This window comes from Hippoglossus stenolepis, chromosome 19, assembly GCF_022539355.2.
Source record: "Hippoglossus stenolepis isolate QCI-W04-F060 chromosome 19, HSTE1.2, whole genome shotgun sequence".
NCBI classification, from domain to species: Eukaryota; Metazoa; Chordata; class Actinopteri; order Pleuronectiformes; family Pleuronectidae; genus Hippoglossus; species Hippoglossus stenolepis.
The window spans coordinates 736,407-760,505 of record NC_061501.1 but is presented as its reverse complement, the minus strand read 5'-3'; the positions used below and the strand labels follow the sequence as shown (position 1 = coordinate 760,505).

The window sequence follows — 24,099 nt, the reverse complement described above, 5'->3', positions numbered from 1 at the left end:
TTTTTAAATTCTAGATGTTACTTTCTTCAGCCAGACTAATTCTAATAAGACAAAATTAGATTTGTATCTTTACCTTAACTTTTGTTGCTCTTAATTATAATGTTTACATATCTCTTGATTTCACTAAATACATCGCTTATATTTCCAAGTTAAGTTTTCATCCATTATCAAGAATAATTTAATTGTTCCCAGAGCACATTGCCCACACAGGGAAATGGAAAAAATCCTGCTTCTCACAAACAAAGCCCTGAAAAATCAAGCCCCATAATATGTTGAAGAGATTATAACACCGTATTATTCCTAGAGTCTGTATTATTCCTAGAGTCTTTGGATTTTGTAGTACTTGCAAACCACCAGCAAGTGGAGGTATTGCTGCGTGGATGACTTGCAAGCGCTGATCAGAAGTAAACCTACTTATTTTTGAAATGATCCAGTCAGTGCTTCACTATGTGGAGGCAGATAAGTGCATATACAGGTCAGAAGCTTAACTTGATGCTTCACCTAACCTCCTGGGATTCTCACACAAGTGTGGTTAAAAACACAAAAACATCCAGTGAGCAGCATTTGGAAACAGGGTTAATTGGAGAGATCAGGGGAGAATGGCCAGACATCTTTGAAAAGATTAAAGTAACTCAGATACCCACTCTTCACAACTGTGATGAGCAGCATTTCAGAATGAACAACAGGTCCAACCTGCAGGTGAATCACCAACACTGGACAGTTGAGGGTTGAAGAATGTAGCCTGATCTCCCCAGTGGTAGCTGGGGAGAATACGATACACAAAGAATGATATGTGGAGAGCCATAATAATACAGTGCTGCCATCATGTGGCAAAGAGCATCACTTACACCACTCTCACTGCTAAAAGTCACCATCTGTTGTTGCCGTTTCCACGGCAACGGTCTCCTGTTACCTGGTGCAGGTGAGAACCAGCTGAGGCAAACAACAGAGCAGAGGAGACGCAGAGATTACAACAGAACAAATATGACCAGCCTCTTCTCCAGGTAGGAGATCTTGTATGTTTCAAATTATCCGAAGTATCCGAAGTATCACTAAAATCGTATACTTGCACCTTTTTTCCTGCTGATTTGTCAAAGCCGGGACATCCAAGTGAAGAGCATGGAGCAGACAGTGAAACATGCTGAGAAGTACCTGGGTGAGATCTGCTACCTGCTGGGCTCCTACACCAGGAAGACAGCTAAGCTCAGAGACAAGGCCGACCTGCTGGTGGCTCAGCTCTTCGACTTCTCCAGCACAGAGGGCCCAGAGCTCCAGATCGGCCTGAAAAACCTGGCAGAAGATTTAGCCATGGTCCAGGACTACAGGCAGGCTCAGGTCAGGAACACTGGAGTTATCACTGCTTCACTGAGTTTTATTTCATGACTCTTTAACACAGTGGTGCCTTCATGATGAACATTTATCATTGCAGGTGGAGAGACTAGAGACAAGAGTTGTTGCTCCTCTGAAAGCCTATGGAGACATAGTGAAAAATAAAAGGGTGAGTTTTGATTTAGATATTTTCTATTAATACGAATACTAGTTGACTACTTTATTGACATGATTATAAAACGACTTTCCCTTTTCGAAGAGCAGTTTTTTGAATATTTATAGCTTTATTGTGATAGGAAAGTAAATGCTTACACTTACTTAATAAAGAAATACTTCAGTCCAAAGGAAAGATGGAACCTGTTCAAGCTGAGTTTCTCATTAAAATGAATGTACTTGACACCAAGGTTGCGTTCGGAAATTCAAAATAATCTCCTTTACTAACCACTATTCCTTGACCCTGATGGAATATGTCATGAGGTCCAGGAAAGATGTGAAGGAGAAGCCTTAAGGAGTTAGGAAAGGAGAACATCCGACTCAACTTACACTCAGTGTTTAAAAAAACCCAACAAACTTTCTGTATAACAGAAGGTACTCACAAAATGCATGGTACTCTGTGCTGTACGCTGTGCACTGACAGGTATAATAAAGTTTCCTGTCCAAACAGAATGGCACGTTCTGAGAAAATAGGTTTTCATTTTATACTAAGTGAACATTTAATCATTACCTACTCACAGGAAGAAACTAAAGAGATTGAATTGAAAATTAAAATGAAACCAACAGGACGTAAATGTTGAAATAATATGATAATGTGAAGGATATATATGTGGAAAAAACCTTACATAAGTGGATAATTTTTTTTTTTCGAGTACATTCCACAGTCTGGGGATTAAAAGGACTTTTATATTTGGGTTTAGTTATTTGGTTTGTCAATGCTGAAGAAGATAAGTTAGGAAGCTCCTTTGCTTATCCTTAAGAGAATTCGAACAGCTCTTATTATGGTGGCCACTGAAATACTTCCAGGTCATTTCACTCAGTTAGGAAGGTTCCTAAGCAAAATGGACTATTCAAACGCACCCCTATTTTCACCTCTAAAGACAAAAACATCTCACTTCATCGGCTTTCATTAGTTTCATATAGTTTGAGAAAAATCATTGGACACACTTCTCTGGATATTGTACATGCACAGCAGTAATTACATGTGGCATTCACAGACAAAATGCCTTTTAGTCTATGAGTCTACGACCAAATTGTTATTTCAGTCTATGACCATTGTTAATGCAATCATAAATGAACTTAGATGTTCCAGACCCTGGCGACGCAGAGAACACACATAATCATTTTGATTTTAGTCAACTTTATTGGCCTGACATCTATATGGGTTGACAAAGCACAAATGTAGCATTGAAGACAATAACCAAATCATAATAAGGATAACATTGTAAAAAAACTAGTACTTAATTTCTTTTTACCAATGATTGTATTTCTTTCCTTTGCCATGATTATAAAGCACTACACCTCCTGTTGTTTTTAATGTGCTATATAAATAAATCTGACGACCTCACTTGACTTGAGAGTTTTTAGCACTACAGTGAGATTCTACTGTAATTAATATGACCTCTATGCGTCCTTGTGATACAACTGAAGTTAAGAAGGGATCAGCAAAACAGTAAATCAGCCTTTACTGCCCGTCTGACAAAACACTCAATCCCAAAGTCCAGCCTTCTAAATTTGATCAAACAATCTGTGCTACTTTAGTCTTCTGATGGCCTTTGTGTTGTACGTGGTGTGAGGTGACATTGTATTTTCCATCCAGGCTGATCTGAAGAAGTTCAACACTGATCTGAACAGAGAGCTGAAGGAGATGCAGAAGCTGGAGAAAATCAGGCTGAGGAACCCAGCAGATCGACAGAGCATTGTATCCTTCACATACCAATTCATATAATTGGATTAATCACCATGTAATCATGCAACATATATTTTATTGACTTACAAAACCTCCATAATGTGACGAACTCATAACAGGCCATCAAACATTGATCAAAAGATTCTTGAGGATACACTAAAGCTCCCCGAATTGACCCAATTTATCTGACTGACTGCTGAAGGAATATGCTCACAATGATACACTAGATATTTTGTATATTTCAGTTAGATATAGCCATAAAACACGTAGTATAAAAATCACGTAGCTTTGATGAAGAGATGGTGCGAGCTAAAACATAATATTGATACAGTATCTGACACTTTCAGACAGTGTGGAATAAAAAAAAAATGTCCAAACGTAAATTATTATCACAAAACTGTTAAATAGTGATGTAGTGTCTCAACCAATCTTAGTCAACTCATGTCTGTCTGTGTCTGTCTGTGTCTGTCTGTATGTGGAATGCATGTCTTGCCCTAACCCTTTACACTTGGAAGGTGTATTTTTAGTGGTCATGTGAATTGCAGTGGTCAGTTTGAGGCAATCAACCACCTCCTGTTTAGCTGTTTGTCTTCACAACATTCAACTTTTGCTGTAATTTCTCATACTGAGTGGGATTACAGATCTTTTATTTTGAAAAGTTAAGACCTAGGGCATGAAGATTGTGTGGCTTGCTTACCAGATCTCTGAAATAGCCACATGCAATGTGTGAAAAAAACATCATTCAGTCAATGATTCAAACGTATATAAAAGTGTAAACAGTGATAAAGCAAATTCAGTTTCATTTCATAAACAACATTGAGTATAAAATTGCAGATAAATCAGGTATGATAAACACAATGTTTTCAAACTTCACTCTGCATATATATATAAAACCTTTGCAGACAACATCCAGCACATAAACAATAAAAAAGTGACAGTATATTGTCGAACTGTTTGAGCAGGACTCACTAATAACAAGGACTAATTCTTAACAAAGGCCAAGTAAACAGGCAAGCTTAAAGCAGGCACTGTTATAGTTTGAATAAATTGCAGCTACGATGACTTGTTATCAGCTGTTCACTTAGTTAGAGCTAGACTTCTTTCTTATATGGGTCCAAAGTTGTGAAAACCTGGTTGTTTTTAAGCTGTTACATAAATGTAGCCAATTCAAAAGTTTAGGTAACTGAAAACTAAAAATACTCATAAAACATGAAATTTGTATTTAGTTATTTGAAAACCAATGTTCTACCTATGTAGATTTGTCTAACACACAATGTGCAACATACAATATAAGATTCATTTCACACATAGATGTGAACACATTCAAATGAGAACAACATGGAGAATGAATTTTGACAATATTTCCTTGACAATAACTTTCAGTCCCAGGTAATGATTTCATGATTATCTTGTAAAAACTATCACATTTATGGGCCTTTTAGCACCTCATAGAGACGTGAGGTAAAACTGTGTTACTGCATTTCACCGACAGGCTGAAGTTAATGCTCAGAAGGCTTCAAACAATGCTCAGCACAGCATCAGACAAGTAGAGGCGACCATCACAGACTTCCAGAGACAGAAACTGGAGGATATCAAAGTTGGTCTCTGTCTCACATGCACGCACGCACACACACAAACTGTACATCCCAGATGTGCATCCTAAAGGATCAGTGTTTGACAACATTGCTTTGTTTTTTTTTGGCAGAAGATTTTCACAGACTTCATCACGGTGGAGATGCTCTTCCATGCTAAAGCACTGGAGGTCTATACACACACCAACCAGAACCTGGAGGCCATGAATGTTCAAAAGGATCTAGAGGTATTTGATGATACCTCCAGATCCTAGATACAGTAGATAACACTTTAACCAAATGTGTGTTTACCGCTCAGTCAGATAGCAGGTGGTGAATATTGTAGTAGTAGCATTTAATTCAGTTCAGTTTTGTTTTATAGCACCAAATAACCCCAAAAGATTATCTCACGGCACTTTACATAAACTGCTTTCAGACAAGCTCTCAACTCTGGAGATTATTATTATCATTATTATTTTTCTTTTCAAGCTCAAAGAGAGTGTTCAAGTATACAACTTTGAATGCCTAACAACGTTCCTCTGCATCTGGATTTGTAATTAGATTACTGTTTACGGCCACATTTGGCATATTGACTTATTATCACTATAACCAGATTATGTGTTAAATGGTGTGAATACAGTTTGTTATATTGTGGATCGTTAGATTTCCTGATAGTGAGGCAAAAAAAAAAATTGGGAAACTCTGCCTATGTTTTTTGGAGGAGGCATGTGACTGTCTTCCTGTCTCCACAGCTGTTTAGTGGACGGCTCATGATGTCTGATTCTCTGGCTGGGCGCCTGGATACCCCTCTGAGCAGCCACTCTTCTCCACTCATGAGCCGCTACCCAAGTCCTCCTGCGGCCTTCCCCAAAGGCCAAAGCCTCAGGCCAATGCAGGCTCTCACTATAGGCCTAAACAGCAGGCAACCACTCAGTCAGTTCCCAGAAAAAGCCAGGAGGGTGAGACCTAATATCTCTGTTTCCATGGTAACATAGCAAATCTAACTTTGAGCTGCTGTCTAAAGCACATCACTCAATTAACCTGACACTTTTCATTTGCAGTCTCGTAGTACCTTACAACGTCAAAGAGGTATGGAGGAAGCGGAACCTGAGGAGGAAGAGGAGGATGAGGAAGAAGAAGACGAGGAAGAAGAGGATGAGATGTATGAATCAGAAATCGAGGAGGCTCAGCACACCAGCAGACAGTCTTACGCTGCTCAATATGCCCAAATGCACAGATGGCAAAAGTAACAGCCTGTGCATGGACACACACACATCAGACCCAACCAAATGTGCACAGTGCTGCTCCTGGACAGATGAACATTTTGTTGTTAGCTAGTTTCCTCCACACTTGAATCCGTGCGTCAGCACTTATTGTTGCAGTCTTTACAATATTAATGTGTTTAACTGAAATATGTACCACTGAATTCACTGAAATTTGTTTAGTTCATATACATAGTTATAGCAATGCTATAATCTATTAGTTTGTAGTCCCTGCTGCTCGGTTTAGCAGAACAAAGTTCCAAAAACATCTTCATCTGATGAATGATTCTTGCACATAAAAAAGAAATGACTACAACAGATGCAGCAAACAATATGAAATGGTACCAAAATGTAATGTCATCAGGAAATGGAAGTTAAGGGGACATGAAAAAGTTAAGACAAGATATAGGATTAAACTTTCAGATAAAATTGCATGTGTGATGGACTAATAATATGTCTACATGGAAGAGTCATCAGAAGGAAATCTTTCCTGCAACTTCATCACAAATAATGTGCATGTGCCGAAATGTGGATTTCTAAGAACTTTAAATAAAAAGATTGAATCAGTTATGATTGAGCAGCATTACTGGCACTGTGGTTAAACTGGGTTAACTATAGTGCATAATGTGAAACAGCATCACCATACAAGCAGGGTATTGTCTGCACCTGTGTGTGTGTGTACAAAATAAGAATGGGTGGATGGATTCTCAACAAACTTGGTGGTAGTAATACTCAGGAGGATTACCCCGGATGGTGAATTATTGTAGCTGATCAGTGAAAGGTCAAGTTTAAGAAAAACATATTCTGAAAAACAAAATTTTCACAAAAAATGTAAGCATAATGTCATAAAGAAATCACAAAAAAGTCAAAATGATGTTGTGCATTGTTCAAAATTTTTATTTTCCAGGTATTTCTGTGTAGATTAGGACTATAGATACGAAAGCTCATCTACAAGTACTTTATAGTCTTATTGTAGGAATTATGTAGTCGTCTATGATGTCAGGAAATTACATCATATAAGGAATCCATTTACTTTTGCAACCAAAATGATAAGAGACATAATCTACAGTTTTTTTAGATGAACCAATCATTTGTCCAATCATATGGTATAAATGACATCATGATGACATTATTAAGAGAAGGGGTTTTACAGTATGAAAAAGTAAGCATTGCTATATTGAGGTACACACAGCTTTGCATAAGATTTGAAATAGGTTTTTGTTCATCTACTTCTGTAACTGCACATCCATATTGGGAATTTGATGTTGTAGAAACAACATCATAATGAAAAGGTTTTATATAGTTTGACCTGTGAGCAATAAAAGATGTGTCCGTCAGCAGTAATAATAATCATAACTAGGGCTACGTTGTAGCACTAACGGGCCCGAGCACAGGCAGTTTGAAGCCTGTTGCGGTTAGTGGAGAGAGCGATCATTGAACAAGTGCACGTCTCCACGTTGCATGCGTTTTGCGCACTGCGCCAAGGACAAACGCTTCACTTCCTGTGTCCGTCACGTTTTGTCCAACACTGGCACCTCCTCTTCGTCCCTCATCCTCTTCTTGGGGAATGAACATTGGTTGAGTTGGAGGGGGCAGCTTCTGACGTTTTGTTGCCTCTCACAAGGTCCGTCCTTTTCTGAGGCTCATGTTTGTCGTCTTTGTCGAGGGGTTCCCATCCCTGTGGGATCTTGTCTCTTTCGCATCCTCATCCTGATTGGGCCCGTTTGCCCACTTGTGCCTTTTCGATTGGCTGCCAGTCGCTCACTCCTTCTGACCTTTGCTTGGGAGTCTTCTGGTCTGTGATGTGGATAAGAAAATAATTTAATTCTTGATCTTAAAGCAGTGATTTGACATTTCTAAAAATGCACATTCTAAACTGCACTTGGCTGCAGATCCATAGTTAATGAGAGTTTTATCATTCTTCCCATTAAACTCTGAGCAAAAAACAAGAATATTTACCAAAATGTTGAACTGTTCTTCTACAATATAAAATGATCAAGACAGGAAGATATTTCAAACACTCACATGGTGCCACGCTTTGCATTCATTTTTGAATGCTTCTCATCTGTCATCCCAGCAGGGCTGCGCTCCTTGGCTGGGCTGACAGTGCTGCTGGAGGCGTCCTCCTTCAGGGACATTTGAAGGATCACCTGGTCTCCATGTCCTCCATCGTCAGAGCTTGGATCCTGACAGATGTCCATCAGATCCTTACATGACTTCACACTGGAAGACAAATGAAACTGCTGAGCCAAACACCTTAATCACCTTATATCTCAGATATTTTTTACCCATGTCTATCAGCACAGACTTACACAGACCATCTAAGCACAAACTTACTAGAGGCTGTTTCTGAATGAACCCTGAAGGTGGCTCATCGTGATGAAAGGATGCTGGAGAATTCTGCTGGGGGTAATTCTTCTATGCTGACTCATCATCAGCATCTGAGTCATTAGGTCAATAAAGCACTGCAGGTCACAGTATTCTGCTTGGACGTCTTCTCCCCCGAGCGGATGAGTCCCCTTTAACAAGATGAGGAAAACCAACATTGTTACATGTCCTCGTGTTTGGATTATGAAAACGTTGTGCTGTTATAAATTCATCCAGGCTGTTGATCACAAACGAGAATTGAAACTATTGACTGAAATGAAGAATTGTTTCATTGAGATAGTTTGCAGTGGATGGCACAGGGGAAAGAAACACAGACTGAAGGAAAGACACCATAATTAGTGAGCTAGTGGAGCCAGCTAAGTGGTTGTAAACTACTTTCTTACCATAAATCTGCCTTCCATCCAGCGTCTTGGCCAGAACGCATGAGGTAGGAAGTTTCCTTCATGCTCTGGATCTCTAATTGCAAACGCAAATTGCCTCATCTGTGGAGAAAACACAACATTGTGAGAGTTAGTTAACTTCAAGTTTACATTGTTGATCATGTACACCAGGTGCACTTCTATTACTGAGACATATGGATGAAGTGTCTCTGATTTGTCTCATTAGTAAAATAGTAGAAATCAGTGAACTTCTACTGGAAACCCTCTCACTATAATAATCAAGTGTGTGGATTTAAAAATACACAAACATCACGGCAGAACTGTACGTGTTTGTTGTGATTTAAGTGCAGATACTGACCAATTCATTCTCATTAGAGGCTGGGAACAGTGGTCTGCCCGTAGACAGCTCAGCAGCAATACAGCCGAGAGACCATACATCGATGGCCCCGCTGAAAGGTTCTCTATACAGAACCTCAGGAGATCTTAGGATAAGAAACACAAACATATTACTGAGGTTTTAAAATGTACTAAACTCCTTGTTACTGTCAATATGTTACTGTACGTTTCTGAGACATAAACCTGACATGCCAGCGTACAGGACTTGTCTAATTAATTACAGCAAACACAGCTGTCCCAGGTATACAGATGTGCTGTCAGTTACCTACCTGTACCACAAAGGCTGGAGGAGATCACCGATCTGTTCCTCAGGATCATCGAAGGCTAAACCAAAGTCAATGACTTTAACTCTGAGTGGCTTCCTGACATGGTCCACCAACATGATGTTATCTGGCTTCAAATCGGCATGAATGATCCCTGCGCTGTTCAGAAATTCCAAGGATGTAGCCAGCTGAAATCATGAAAAACATAATAATAATCATGAGCTACAGAGTTATTTCCTCAACAACAACTATAACAGACACATTTTAGCGACCAAGTTTACCCTTCACCCTACAAAGCAGTTAGTGTAAGAGCTTGAGTTTAAAAAACAAACCTGCTGTAGAATGGGGCGGATCTGCTTCAGCTGAAGGTGTTGACCCGGGCTGATCTGCTTGAATTTCTGCAGATCCATATCCAGGTGCTCAAACACAAGACAGTAATGTCCCTTGTAGGTGAATGACTCGTTGAATCTGACGATGTTGAACCTGTCTGAGTGGAGCGCCTTCATGGTTTGAAGGGTGACTTCCTCTTCCTTGGCGCAGTCAATGTTTTCCATGCTTTTGATCATTTTTAAAGCCACCGTTTCATCGGTGGTCACATTCCTGCATTGGATGACCACTCCATAGACGCCATTGCCCAGGATTGTCTGTGCCTGGTACTGTGTAGTGGGGAGGGATCAGGTCTCCTACACTGATTTCTAACTCACTGTTTTGAGACATGGTGACAGAATAGTTCTCCTGTTGATTTTCAGACTTGTCAGGAGAATAGAAAAGAAGGAAGTTAGACACAAAGCCACGTATGCTCTCACACAAACAGACAGTTCCCATGTATGTAGCAGAAATGTTTACAGCCAGTTCATCAACCTCAGTCGTTTTAATCTTGAAAATCAGCCAATACTAAAAGTACTGCTTCAATCAAAGATTCATTACAGGCCGATAAATATTTCTCTCTTCTATTACTATACTCCTAACACTATATCTACATATTTATTGTTCACGATTCAAAATCATGCCCACATTGTACACTAAGTAAAATATATAGAAGATAAAACTACTAATGACACATGAAAATATCTTTTCTCAACGTTTTACTTCCATCAAGCTCAAATTGTAACAACATTGTAATAACATACTTAATCTGCTTAATTCAACAAGTGTCAGGTGGAAAAAATTCAACTTACTTAGGTTTGATCCAGGGAAGCTGATGTCCGTTTCGGCAAAATGTTAAAATCTTTATAAAGTGTTAATCTCTGTAATCACGCAAAGATTTTAGCCAAGTGCTCCTCACAATAGGTTAATGTGACTGAAGTGATGAAGCTGTGTGTGCCTATATACCTCTCACACGGCCTATATACCTCACACACCTTTGATGTCTAATTCGAATAAAGCCACACAATCAACTTCATGCCTTTGTAGTGATTTATTTTCTTTTATGTGAATTTTCTTTCTTTTCGTCACAATTCTTTTATTTTAATCTTTTTCAACCATCGTGATTTAAACAGTAGATGGCGCTAATGCACCTTGATGTCGGTTGCCACCCGCAAATAGACCACAAGGGTGGGCGAAGTGAAACACTGCTCAGCGAAATGACACATAAACACCTGCCTAAATGGTAGTTCTCACTCCTGTATGTTTTTTACTGGAACATATTTTTTAAGCTAATACACCCACACACATACAATCTTATCTCAGAAAATGTCTGTTAATCAATATGTGATTTTGTGTGTGTACAAATGTTTAGGTCTTTTCCAGTATAAACATTGACCTTGTCAGGACCAGTAGACCTGACGGGACCAAAGCTCAGTCCTGATGAGGCCAAACTTCATTTCTGTGTTCCTGGTTAAGGTTAAAGATCAGATGTGGATTGTTGTCAGGTTAAGGTAGAAGGATTACGTTAGGCTGTCCATTATGAATGGAAGTCAAGGTAAAGTCTGAAGCATAGCTCTGTGTGTGTGTGTGTGCATGTCTATCTAGTTATAATGGCCCATCTTGGTTCAATGCATCATTGTGGGGACATTTTGCCTGGTCCTCACAGTCAATGGGTTGTTTGAGGGTTAAGACTTGATTTTAGAGTTAGAGGTAGATTTGGGCTATAAGTAGATTCAGGTTAGGTATTTAGTTGCAATGGTAAAGGTTAGAGAATGAATCATGTCAATGCGTGTCCTCAGAAGTCTAGAGACGAGCACGTGCTCAAGAAATGTAATAAAAAAAATTTAAAAAAGGGATCAGTTTGCCTACTGTCTTTATTTGACCTTGATTTAATGTTGGGTTCATTATGAGTAGCTGTTAGCTTGAAGAGTTTAAGAATCACGCATTTGTTCATGCTGTTGATTTCTTGCCATGTCAATTTTTATAATTGAAAGCTGGAACCTGAAAGTGCACATGAAAATTAAACAGAAAAACAAGGCCCATTCAATAGATGAGCTTAAGGCTTAGGTTGTAACTGATTAAAAACTAAGCACATTCAATATAAAAAAAATTCTCTCATTTCCCACACATCAGACAAATTACCCCATAGCCAAATTCTTTTGAGATCAGTAAGAGGCAAAAAAACTTCCTAATGTTATATCAAATACCCCAGATCCACACAAATGTAACGGTTCTTTGAGACATGCCTGACCCCACACTATTTCATGGCTATCAGTTGAGGTTTTGCATAATCCCTACAAACTGACTTAAGTAACCTACTTAAGTTAAAATGAGTCTTGTTTACATTTTTGCAATCACATTGCATTTTATCATTGATTTCTGGCACAATGAAGACTTCCAATCACTGACCAGCTCTGTAGTTGAGTCAATTATACTTTAAAACACAATTTCCATATTTTTCCAAAAAAAACAACATCAATATTTCGTTTTGAGTATTTTATTGCAACAATGTTGAAAACACATTTGCCAAGAGATATTAAATTGTCTGCAGGTCAAACTCCGGTCGCCATAATACCACAGAATCTGAAAAAGAGGCAGCTTTGTTTTAATATCCAGAACAATAAAGTCTATTTGATATCATCACGACTCAGATATTGTACTCTAGCAGGCTTGTACTTACCTTTAGAGTAAAACATCAGGCTGTCTGAGGGCCAGAGGACATTACATCTGCTTTCTGTGGAAAGAAACAAGTCTTTTAAAATAAAACCAGGTATCAAGTAACAAAACATTTGTTTTAGACCACAACCTCAGAGAAATATGGAACGGTAAGGTATAATCAAGAGATATCATTTGGCAGAATCTTGTCATCACAGGTAGTGGTCCATTTAAGCAGATTTTCATGTCAATATTTTCTATCAAACCAACATTGGCACTTTGTCATAGACTTTGAAATACTTACCAAGGTCAGACCAAGAGATGCAGCCTTTTCCTGGAGAAGAGACAGAAATACCCTTATTACAAGTCAGTGATTGGTCTATTAAGCTTCAAGTTTGCAGGTTACTCAGCAACAATGTTGTCCACATTACAAGTTCAGGTCAGACATTTGTTAAAGACATCACTGAACCAGCAAAAGCCATTTTGCAATTCTCTGAATTCTCACCTCAGTCAACCTCGTCTTGGCCGTTCAGTCGGATCTCAGAGAGTGATCAGAACCTGCAGACAACAGAACAGCATAAGATGAGTATGCACAACATACATGGGGTGAAGCTTTCTACGTTGACCAAATCAGATAGAGCTAATATAACAAGACTCCATGGTTTCAAGTTAGTCAGTCATCTAGTCATCACAAGGTCAGACTACAGGGATCATGAGGTTCACTAAAACCAACCAAGTTCCCAACTAATGAACCAGAGCTGCTTGCTCAGACCCAGATGAGGTGGAGTTCAACCAGCAAATGGAGCTGGTGTCAGTTGTAAATGAATTTACTCCAATTCATGCATTTTCCAATTTGACTTTTATTTCCACTCAACATAAGTTTACATTATGAATAGGTATCCCAATTAAATCCTGCAGTTCTAGCCTAACTACGTACCTTTTATTTGATATAAAGTGAAAAAAGCCAACTAGCAGTTTCAGTCTTGACAACTACCTGCTGATAGCTAAAGGGCATGCTTGTGTCCAGCTCCACTTGTCATCTGGGACTGAGGTTCTACAGTTTTTATTTTCATACTCACATTGTTTGTGTGACATCTTCTGCACCCAACTGCCCAAGATCCCATGGTGCACAGCGGAAACGGAAGTCTCCGTCTAAAGCTGCTCAGAAATCACTTCTGTCCACTACTCTTATAATTGAAATCATCAGCGACTTCCATTTTGGATTAGTAGAGTTTAAAAGTACAATTACCAGGGATGCATTTGATGAGTCCAAACGCCTGGAAACACCCGTTTGAGCCTGAGGAAAGAAGGGCACGTTAGTTGAAGGGGTCCGGGACGCCATCTTGAGTAACTGGAACTAATCTTTATTTATCACTACTGATTCAAACTCAGTGAGAAGTTTCAGAAACTACTGTCCATCTAACCTAATAGCTTTTACTTACCACGTGCTGTTCACCTTCATTTTGAGTCGATGTCGCTGACGAGTCTGCAAAAAGATGGGAAAACAGATTAAGCACGAAACTGATTGAAATAGATGCAGCCATCTTCTGACTGAAAACATGTCCACACCCTAAAGTCTGGCAGCGCAGGAGCTCTGCAGTGAAAACGGCCTCTTTGTGTCTCAGTGTCCCACGCGGTCAGAAAGTTGGCGTTTCCTCACAGTAGTCAGATGTCCCTACCAACATTTGTTTCATCACACTGCGATGAGACGAGGCCGAGCCGAGCTGAGCTGAGCTGATCTCAACCCGCGCTAAGCAACACGTGGCCGAGGCCTGCTGCGGCTAACCAGGCTAGCATCAGCGCCTCACAGGTCAAACCCGTCAGTGCACAGAGCGCGGGCTCAGCAGAGGAAGTTACATGAATACACATCAGAGTGGAGACATTAAAAGCTAAAAGACAAAGTGACGACACGCAGCACAGAGACACGTGGTGGAGGAGACATACCTGTTGCACAGAGAGAGAGCCGGAGAATGAGACTGAGCTGCTTTTGCCCTTTTGCCCTTTTCTCAAACATAGAAAACAGCCCTTAACTACCCGCCCTCACGGATTTACTGAAATGAAATGCGCATATTCGGCAGGAAGGCAACTCGACTGACTGGTTCTGTTTTTGAGAGTAGATCTCAAACAGCCTGGTTCCGGAAGTAAAAGTCCCATTCTGATTATATAGTGTTGTACGGTGGCCGAGAGAGCTCAACGCACTGCAAATTAACAAAACACATGCAAAAAAACAACTTCATCAATTTGACGACACGTGGGCTGCAAAATAAAGTCCCAAAGCACGCAAATACAGAAAAGCGCCACAAATAACGAAAACGACACCGGAAATGTTTCCTGGGGACCCAAAAAAGTGATGAACCTGCCTGTAGTTCGGTGCTGTGTGAAGTTATTGAAGTGTGCTACTCGTCAGTGGTGATGGAACTTCACAAAGAATCACAAACATTATTTGATAACAACTAGAAGTAGGGCTACGTTGTAGCACTAACGGGCCGAGCACAGGCAATTTGAAGCCTGTTGCGGTTGGTGGAGAGAGCGATCATTGAACAAGTGCACGTCTCCACGTTGCATGCGTTTTGCGCACTGCGGCAAGGACAAACGCTTCACTTCCTGTGTCCGTCACGTGATGTCGATCCTTGCCTGCTAATTGCTCATTACGGTCCACGCTATCAAATAGCACATCCCACTGTGAAAATTTTATGTAAATCGAATGATAGTTGTAAAACAAAGCTTACTTCCTGTTGCCAGTAGGTGGCGCCATCACTATTATTACATACATACTAATATATCTGTTGAAGAAGGGGCTCTGATGTAGCATGAGCAATTTTGTGTCAATTGGACAATGTTACAACAACTTAATTATCACACTGATCAGTAGGTGGCGCTATGACCCTGCACTAATATTAATATATGGAGCTGTGCAGGTCTGGATTGTGATTATAGGTCAGCATTTGGGGTCCGGTAGGATAATGCAGAGTGGATTCACAAAGTAATTCCTGTTTCATGGTGAATCAGTAGGTGGCGCTATGACACTGAGGAAATATTGACACATAGAGCTGTTCAGGCTTGATCTCTGATCATGAGACAGAAGTTTGGCAGTGATAGGACAATGCACACTGTAGTTATGACAACATCGTCTCCTTTGGCGAAGGATGATCCTCCGCCGCACCTCAATGTTTACACAGTTTGAGGAAATGTCACGATTCTGACCATGGTCCAATGACTTGACTGAGCTCATTTGAGCTGTATATTGTAAAGCAGCCAGGAGCAGTTCATCAAAGTATGAAACATGTCACTTCCTGTTGCCAGCAGGTGGCGCTGTGATTTTAAGTCATGATTTCTGTGTAGATGTCATCAGGCCGGGACTCTTGTCTTACATGTCTAGTTTGGACTCGATTGGACCAAATATTTCTGAGATACAGAACCTCGTGTTTTGATGGCGTGTAATCAAACTTTGAGGCAACGCCACGGTCACACCGTGTGACGAAAAATCGATCTTTGAGTTAGTTTTTATCTCCATCTTGTTTAGATGACACTCATCTCAATTTGAAGTTGATCTGATGAAGATCGACAAGTACTTCAAAGTAAAAATGTGGAAAAAGTGGAAAATGGCCACTAAAGTCAAAATGGCGGGCTTCCTGTTTGGTCTAGCATATCTATCCAAGAGACGTATTTGTTTGTTATGAAAAGACACATGTCCCTATCGATTTTTGAACATGTCGGCCAATCGTAGTGCCGGGGCTGCACTTTAGGGGGCGCTAGTCAGTTATTTTGCCACACCTCTTCCTTAAAACCATCTGAATGTCTGCAGGGGGCTGTTGCTACACAAATGTAGTTTGAGGGAGGTTGAACCTCCAACACCGAAGTTATAGTAATTTTGTGTGTCACGGCGAGTTGATGAAATTTGACGCCACGCCACTATTATGGCGTTTGACGAAAAGTCACAGTAATGTTATGCCTACATTATCAATGTCTGGAGACCCATTTGACACAGGTTTGACATGGCTGCGAGCAGTGGGTGAGGAGGAATACCTCCAAGTGTAAGACGTTCCAAAAACAAGACATTTCCTGTTGCCACCAGGGGGCGCTGTGATTTTAAGTCATGATTTCTATGTAGATGTCATCAGGCTGGGACTCTTGTCTTACATGTCTAGTTTGGACTCGATTGGACCATGTATGTCCAAGATACAGAACCTCGTGTTTTGATGGTGTGTAATCAAACTTAGATGCCACGCCACGGTCACACCGTGTGACGAAAAATCGATCTTTGAGGTAGTTTTCATCTCCATCTTGTTGTGATGACAGGCATCTCCATATGAAGTTGATCTGATGAAAGCCCTGGGACAAGTACATCAAAGTAAAAATGTGGAAAATGGCCAATATGGCCACTAAAGTCCAAATGGCGGGCTTCCTGTTGCTTTTTTCCAATTGCACCTTGACCTTTTTTGTTTGTCTGGTCATGATACACCTGGGCTACGATTTTGTGAAGATCGGTGAAAGCTAACTGAGGGCTTTTCCTTAGATGGCGCTGTTGAGCCATTTTTCCACGGCCATTTCAAATTACTCCAGAATACAATTACTTTTTGGGGTTTTGAATTCCCTGCAAACTTTGGTAACAATTTGAGCATGTCTAGGCCCTGAAAAAGCCCCACAAGGGAAATACAAATCCTTCGAAATACAATAGGGCCTCCCACCGGAGGTGCTCGGGCCCTAATAATCAGTGAAGGAACACCTACATCTCAGTGTGTAAATGAAACTAACTTATATCAAAGACTTGTCAAGCCTCCTCCCACTGACCTACTTCTCAGGTATGTTTAAAGATCTCCAGTCTGCTCCACATCGTGGGCAAAGAAATGTGTCACAACAAACAGCCCGTTCTGCTGTTATCCTCCGGTCGTTCGACTAAAACTGAAACAGGCTATGAAGTGTTTTTTTCTTTTCAAATTTACAGTAGATCAAAGTTGCCTGTTTTGACCGACAGCACAAAAGGATGTGTTATATTTTTACTCAATATTTACTGTCAATGTTTTAGAACAAATGTGTGAAAATCACACCTCTTGGATACATACAATTATTGGGAGGACATTTAGGTGTATGGTTAATATTTTATTTCCCTGCCTCTTGCCCATGAAAGCCCAACACTTAGCCACTGCAAAAAACATAAACAAATTGTGATAACTAATAATATTGATGATAATGAATAAAACTGTTTTATATCAAATACTGGATATAAAGTGTCAAATACACACTTTATATCCACTCTGAATTCTGAATTGATCGTTGAATATAATAATATGATAATATATTTGCATGGCCCGTATCATAAGCCAAATTTGGCTTGTTAATAATATATTTATACCACATGACCCCCATACTTTGAAGTACAATCACACACAGACTACACATGACTAATTAAAACCCCTAGGTTCAAGAAAAAAAATGCTATATCGAAAAATGCCGAAACTCTAGTTTGGTGTGATTTTGACCCCTTTCAGAAGGTCGGAGGCTTGGTTTCCCCCCGGGCAACACACTGGCATCTTGGTGAAATATGTTAATTCTGTAGACAAGCTTTAGTGGTGTCACAATTGTCGTTCTTTGTCCCATTACCATAAACAATTACCAAAAAAGACAACCAAGAATAAATAATCACTTCAGTTCACAGCCACATTTGTCAGCTTAGGAATGTTTAATATTCCATATTGTCAGAAGCTAAAACATTTGAACATAAAGGTGAGAGGAGTACATTTCACTGAATGCACTTACAAAGTCATATCACTGGGCTGCATTGATTTGAAAAGAGATTATACCGGAGACCAGATACACAGAGCAGGGATACTGGATATCAGAAGTACAGGTAGATAAATAACTGTCTGTTTGTGTGTGTGTGTGTGTGTGTGTGTGTGTGTGTGTGTGTGTGTGTGTGTGTGTGTGAGAGCGAGAGAGAGAGAGAGAGAGAGAGTCAGCCTAGTAGCACAATAAAGTCATCAGTTTCCTGAATCTGGTTAAATATAGCTGGATTCTTCAAAGATACAAAAAATAATCTTCACAGTATTTTTCATCACATCCATGCATGTCATTGTAAGTCATCCATGGCACACTTCAAATGGCACTTAAAAATAAAAAAATAAAGAAAGAATAGGTTGTTTACTTTCATTGACATGGTAGGTATAAGGGAGAGTCGAGGATCAGACTCGAGGAATGTGTGTTGCTGGAAAGTGTGGGTTGCTGCTGTTTGTTTGAATAAAAAAGCTCCGTATCTGTGATGAGTTGAATCTTCTTTGGGCTGCATTTATGTTGTTTTTTAATAAATTGTTTGCACAATACCACAAATGCACCAGAGAAATACAGAAAGATATCCTGGTGGATGGAGATCACACAACACGTCAAAACCCAGCTGAAATGATCCTGAAACTATATATTTGCACAGAGAAAAGCACAAGAATCGTTATCACCCTCCTCGTTTTCCCTTTTTTTTCATAAGCAGACATAGAACAAACAAATACAAAACAAATCATCTGGCACTGCGAACTGTTGGCATCTGTCAAATCATAAAACATAAGAACAGTGGAAATGAACGACACGGATTTGTCGACAGGCAACGTCTTCACAGAGGCAGCACAGTCAGGAGTCCCACGCTCGCTTGCAGCAGTACAGTAGTAGTATTAGTACCAGTTTGCGCGTGACTGAAGGTATAGTAGCAAGTTAAGCAAGAGTCCATGCTCCCTGTTTGACTCAGTGTCTCCAGGAGACAATTCTCAAGTTTGATTGTTAACCAACCTATAAAGTGCTTTCAAAAATAATCTCCCCATCATCATAATCATCCTTATCTATACAATAAATCAGTATATCAATCAGGGCAATGTTACCGGTAGGAAAGGAAGGGGGAGGAATTAAAAAGGGTCTGTTCAGGCACGAGCAGAGAGCTCTTCTCTTTCTCCTCCTCTTTGTCTTGTCTCCACAGCTTTCCATTTCTGTCATCTTTTTTTTTTACTTCTTGAAGGGTGTCAGTCTCCCGATGTTGTGCCAAAAGGTGGAGGCTTTGCGCTTGGGCTCAGCCAACATGAAAACCTGCTGCTGGGGCAAAGCTGTGGGGAGGGAGGGGTGTTTCTGTCGCAGAAGGAAGTCATAGTAGGGTCTGGTCACCGCTGAGAACAGAAAATGGAATCATTTATTTAATGCATAAGTGAAATATCATCAACTGATAAAAGCTCTCTGAGCCCCTGGGCTCCTACCTTTGGGTTTCCCAGCTGGATGGCTTTTACAGGCATTCAACATGGCCTGTTTCTTCTGGACCTCAGTGAGAGAGAAGCCTGCAAACAGAAAAAGAAACACTGTCACTATTGAGCTTTCTCAAAATATTCTTTCTTGGGAAAAACATGATTGATAATCTGCTACTCATGAAACTGGCTGGACATGTAGCATCTGTGTCAATATTTGTCTGAAGACTATAATGTGCGAAAAAAGGATTCTACTATTGTTTATTGTTACCCTGCAAATGTTCAAGAACAGTAGGATACTGGTGGTGGATGAGCTACATAGGTGAGGTAAATTACTTTTATATATGCTTTATTAGTAATGCAATATGAGTCATTGAAAAGACTGTGTAGGAAATGAAATTAAGATAAAGTGACAGTTAGATGCATGAAAGACAAACAAAATATACAGTCAACCAAGGTACCTTACCCTGTATACTATGTATGATATTAAAATAATATCTACTATTATCTATAAATATGAATTAAATGTTTCGGAAAAAAGGAAAAATATTCAGGAAACAGAAAATTGGAGGCACATGCAAATTTGGAAACATCCATCAATAACTTGTCATACCCTATACTGGGAGATGTGACTAAGCTTAAAAAATGATCAGATACTATTTACCATAACTTGGTACTCTCATTTCTGCAGCTAATGGATACAAACTAAAGGAAAACGAAAACCTTGAACATAGAAAACAAGTTTCAACTGAAATAAGGAAAATTCTCAATAAAAGAGATAAAAAGGACAATTAATAGGTGCTATATATAACATTTTAACCAAAGCTGAGAGCAATGAAGAATTACTACACAACATTACCAATAAATGGAATAGTTCTGTAGATCTTGGAATGGTGAATGCAAATGATAAATAGAAGGAATGTTTACAACTCATATGTAAAATGACCACTAGTTAACATGTATGTTTAGTTCAGTATAAATGAATGATGAGAACATACTTTAGTAGAGACAAAAGAGTATCACATCAGCACATTAGATAGATGTTTAAACTGTGGCACTCAAAGTGACTCCCTCATCCAGGTAAAAGAAAGTAAGAAAGACTTGGGAACATTGAAAGATGGATTTTTTAAACTTGAAATTACTCTTTCACTTTGTTGATAAGTCTCTTTCAAAATGTAGGGGAAATAAGGAGCCCAAGATCACAATTGTATATGATATGGAGAGTGATTTATGAAGCTCTGTAGCCGAGTAGAGACGCAAGATCAACTCACAGGTTTGTCATGTTGTTATGATAAAGATTTCTCTGATCAACATACACCCACAATCCTCTCTTGAACATACAGTAAAGTGTGAGGTGCATCTTGCAAACACTCACTAAAATGAAACGCGTCTATCGGTATCCAAAACACATGTGCAGTAAATCTTCGACCGTCCAAAAACAATTGCTACATTAACCTGTCACTGAAAGTCTGCTGTAGACTAGAGGAGTAGTTAATGTGACATCAACCTGTTTGATGATGAATCCGGTAATAAGACAACCTTGGTCAACTTAAAGGATGGAAATGTAAAGGACTCAACGTGAGTCTAAGACAAGGAAAATAATCTCTAATTTCCCAAATCTTTAACCTGACCTACAGACCGACAACACAGGGCAGAAACCTGGTGGTGTTTCATAGAGGGAGCTGAGGTGGAGTCTCAAACACTCTGCTCGTCTTGTCTTTGAATCAGTATCATAGAGACTATCTCCCCAGTCCAGTATATAGTCCACATGCACGGGAAAGATCAGACACCTGTGTTGGTGTGAAACCAGGTAATAGTTTGATCAACACATATCTCACAGCAGCATACGTTTCTGAAAAATTGTATATTTATTCAGAGACCGATGTTACAGCGAAACAGAGCACTATCCATCGTATCAATGCTATCTCTCTCTGTTACATGTTCCATATGTACCGAGTAACTCTTCAAGACACCCTGTGAGGAGACGGTGCAGCCCACAAGCTGGTGTGTAAATGGTAACTGGTCTGTATTTACGCTTTTCTAGTCCTGATGACCACTCAAAGTGCTTTACAGTACAGTTTTACATTCACCCATTCACACACACATTCATACAGTGCATCTATGTGTGGCACAAGCTCTACGAGAAGGGGCAATTTGGGGTTCAGGATCTTGCCCCAGGACACTTCAGCATGTGGACTAGGGAATAGTGGGATCGAACTGCCAACCTTCTGGTTAGAGGACGCCCGCTCTAACCCTGAGCTTTTTGAAATCTCACAAACTGCACCCTGAGTCAGGTGGAGAACAAACAATAAACTAGTACCACATCGACACAGGTGTTTTACAGGTAAACCGCAGTGTGAGGCCAGGCAAAATGGTGTGCCTTAAAGAAATATTCACGCACCTCCACGCAGGGGGAACAATCCCATATGGAATATGTAATGGAGTGGAGAGATATTCTTGATACAGTTGTGAAATCCATTTACCGCTGGCAGCTCCTGACACAAAGCCCATTGAGGATAATACAGTATTAACGCAGGTTTAGTTTACGGGGACAGCTCTGTGGTTTGCACAGAAGGAAGCGAGAGGTTTGAGACAATGGCACTTAACCAGAGTGGATCACAGGTTTGATTTCAGAACTTTTACAGTGTATTCTGATAATTGGTTCATGATGGTTAAAGGATCACTAAACTTTGAAACTGTGCATATATCTGACCTGTATCACGGTCATGCTGAACCTGCTTCCTCTCATCGGCAAAGGCTCGGAGCCAGCGTTGTTTCTGTTCAGGCTTCTTGGCACAGAGGAGGTGGACCTCATCACCAGCCACTGATCGCAGCTTCAGGGCGTTCTTCACACTGATGTTAAAGTCTTTCTCCTTTCCGTCCTCCACATCTATCACCTCCATGTTGTCCATGTCCATCCGACCCTTGTAGTACAGCATGTCCCGCCGTAGGATGTCCTGCAATGATAAGAATGGCAAATTCATCCAGGGCCTGGGGGAGACTTGGATCAAACCGCCAACCTCCTCAACCTTCACAGCCACACCATCGCAAACAATTAAACAATCAACAGTATTGATCATTCAATACATTGACAGGATGGAACTAATAATACAATATTATTGAATCTACAGTTTGGAGTGGTAGTCATGACTGTATTACTAAACAAACAGAGAGCATAACTACCGCTTGGGCTGAAAGGAACTGAGGGATTTAAAGGTTCAAGGTTCACTTTGATTGCAAATAAAATACTATTAATACCGGATTTATTGTTGTTTGTTTGTTTGTTTTGGCTTTTTAAATTATACAATTTTTGATTATTTTGCTTTAGCTGATGTACTCTAAACCAGTGGTTCTCAACCTTTTTTCAGTGATGTACCCCCTGTGAAATATTCTTTCAGCCAAGTACCCCCTAACCAGCGCAAAGCATTTTTGGTTGAAAAAAAGATGTAATACACAGCGCTGTGCCATCAGTGTCTGATTTATTAAAAACTTATATTTTATTGAATATTTATTAAATAACTATTTTTAAAGGATTTTTGAATGGATGCTAATTTTAAATATATTTTTAAAAAATCTCACGTACCCCCTTTTTTGCCTATTCCACAAATCTGTGAGTGACAATCCACAAATACTGCCCTGTGGGGGGGGGAAATTCATTTACCATCAGAAGGTAAATTAATGTCTGAAATAGTAGTTGTACTTTCTGCAACTGGATGATCCCGTTACAGCAACTAAAACTTCACTTTTTGTTTCTACTTTTATTACGAGTCCTCTCACATGCAGTTACCAGTATAAAACAGTGTGAAATACTCTTTAAAATGTTGAGGCACCTTTTTGCAGTACACCATCTGATGGTCAAAAAGGAAAAACATTCTCTGTTGACTCTTGACCTGAGGCTGAGACAGCTTGGTCAACTCCCCTGAAAAGATGAGATCAGAGCTCCTACTGAGGATGTCTTCACCCTGCATGGATCCACACACACAAACAAACACACTGTTAGTACAATCAGTGAGAGACCATTTCAGAACAAAGCAACACAGATGCTTCGTGCCACACCTCCCAGTCCTCTATGGAGCTCTGCCAATGGGCGATCTTGTCAATATTCTCCAGGCGCCGCTTCCTCTCATTGATCAGCCTTGCCACGTTCTTCATGGCGTTCAAGGCTGCCTCCACATCTTTGTAGTCTCTAAAGATCAGAGAGTGACATGACGTTTAAAAGTTGTATTCTGTATATCTCTCATAGTTGAAAAATTCAATGCAAAATCGAAGATCAAGAATGAGTTTTGTTTCCAAAACCTGACGTATATCTAAGTTTAGACATTTTTTAACACAACATGTTCACAATGTGGATTAATCCAATGGAACTACAGTGTCT

General features: G+C 39.9%; 2 protein-coding genes, 2 long non-coding RNA genes and 4 other non-coding genes across 11 annotated transcripts in view; 1 reads left to right on the top strand and 7 right to left on the bottom strand.

Annotated features, from left to right (window-relative positions):
- The first annotated feature begins 469 nt into the window (after positions 1-469).
- LOC118098837 (CBY1-interacting BAR domain-containing protein 2) lies at positions 470-6,615 on the top strand. Its single transcript, XM_035143016.1, has 9 exons — positions 470-1,004; positions 1,098-1,335; positions 1,430-1,498; positions 3,143-3,244; positions 4,616-4,621; positions 4,725-4,829; positions 4,938-5,051; positions 5,556-5,762; positions 5,865-6,615. Exons 1-9 carry the CDS (start codon positions 826-828, stop codon positions 6,051-6,053), a joined length of 1,209 nt encoding a protein of 402 aa, XP_034998907.1. The 5' UTR covers positions 470-825; the 3' UTR covers positions 6,054-6,615.
- Positions 6,616-12,339: 5,724 nt separating this feature from the next.
- On the bottom strand, positions 12,340-13,052 carry LOC118098669. The gene is made up of 3 exons (XR_007032241.1): positions 12,818-13,052; positions 12,539-12,592; positions 12,340-12,441 (listed from the first exon to the last, which is right to left on the bottom strand). It is a non-coding gene; the product is annotated as an uncharacterized LOC118098669 (long non-coding RNA).
- On the bottom strand, positions 12,662-12,734 carry LOC118098967. Its single transcript, XR_004694225.2, has one exon. It is a non-coding gene; the product is annotated as a small nucleolar RNA SNORD47 (small nucleolar RNA).
- Positions 12,916-12,982, bottom strand: LOC118098970. Its single transcript, XR_004694228.1, has one exon. It is a non-coding gene; the product is annotated as a small nucleolar RNA SNORD78 (small nucleolar RNA).
- Positions 13,053-13,656: 604 nt separating the features above from the next.
- Positions 13,657-13,725, bottom strand: LOC118098972. Its single transcript, XR_004694229.2, has one exon. It is a non-coding gene; the product is annotated as a small nucleolar RNA SNORD75 (small nucleolar RNA).
- A 35-nt stretch (positions 13,726-13,760) lies between these two features.
- Positions 13,761-14,844, bottom strand: LOC118098697. Its single transcript, XR_004694196.2, has 3 exons — positions 14,458-14,844; positions 13,956-13,999; positions 13,761-13,810 (listed from the first exon to the last, which is right to left on the bottom strand). It is a non-coding gene; the product is annotated as an uncharacterized LOC118098697 (long non-coding RNA).
- LOC118098975 lies at positions 14,142-14,221 on the bottom strand. Its single transcript, XR_004694232.1, has one exon. It is a non-coding gene; the product is annotated as a small nucleolar RNA SNORD74 (small nucleolar RNA).
- A 3,330-nt stretch (positions 14,845-18,174) lies between the features above and the next one.
- Positions 18,175-24,099, bottom strand: part of arhgef4 (Rho guanine nucleotide exchange factor (GEF) 4) — a 113,594-nt gene continuing 107,669 nt past the window's right edge. For all 4 annotated transcript variants that reach the window (XM_035142341.2, XM_035142342.2, XM_035142343.2 and 1 more), the window contains 5 exons: positions 23,781-23,910; positions 23,555-23,686; positions 22,438-22,681; positions 19,740-19,817; positions 18,175-19,652 (listed from right to left, as the gene is read on the bottom strand). In XM_035142341.2, the coding sequence (XP_034998232.2) occupies positions 19,495-19,652; positions 19,740-19,817; positions 22,438-22,681; positions 23,555-23,686; positions 23,781-23,910 (742 nt within the window). In that variant the 3' untranslated portion in view covers positions 18,175-19,494. The remainder of the gene's footprint in view (positions 19,653-19,739; positions 19,818-22,437; positions 22,682-23,554; positions 23,687-23,780; positions 23,911-24,099) is intronic.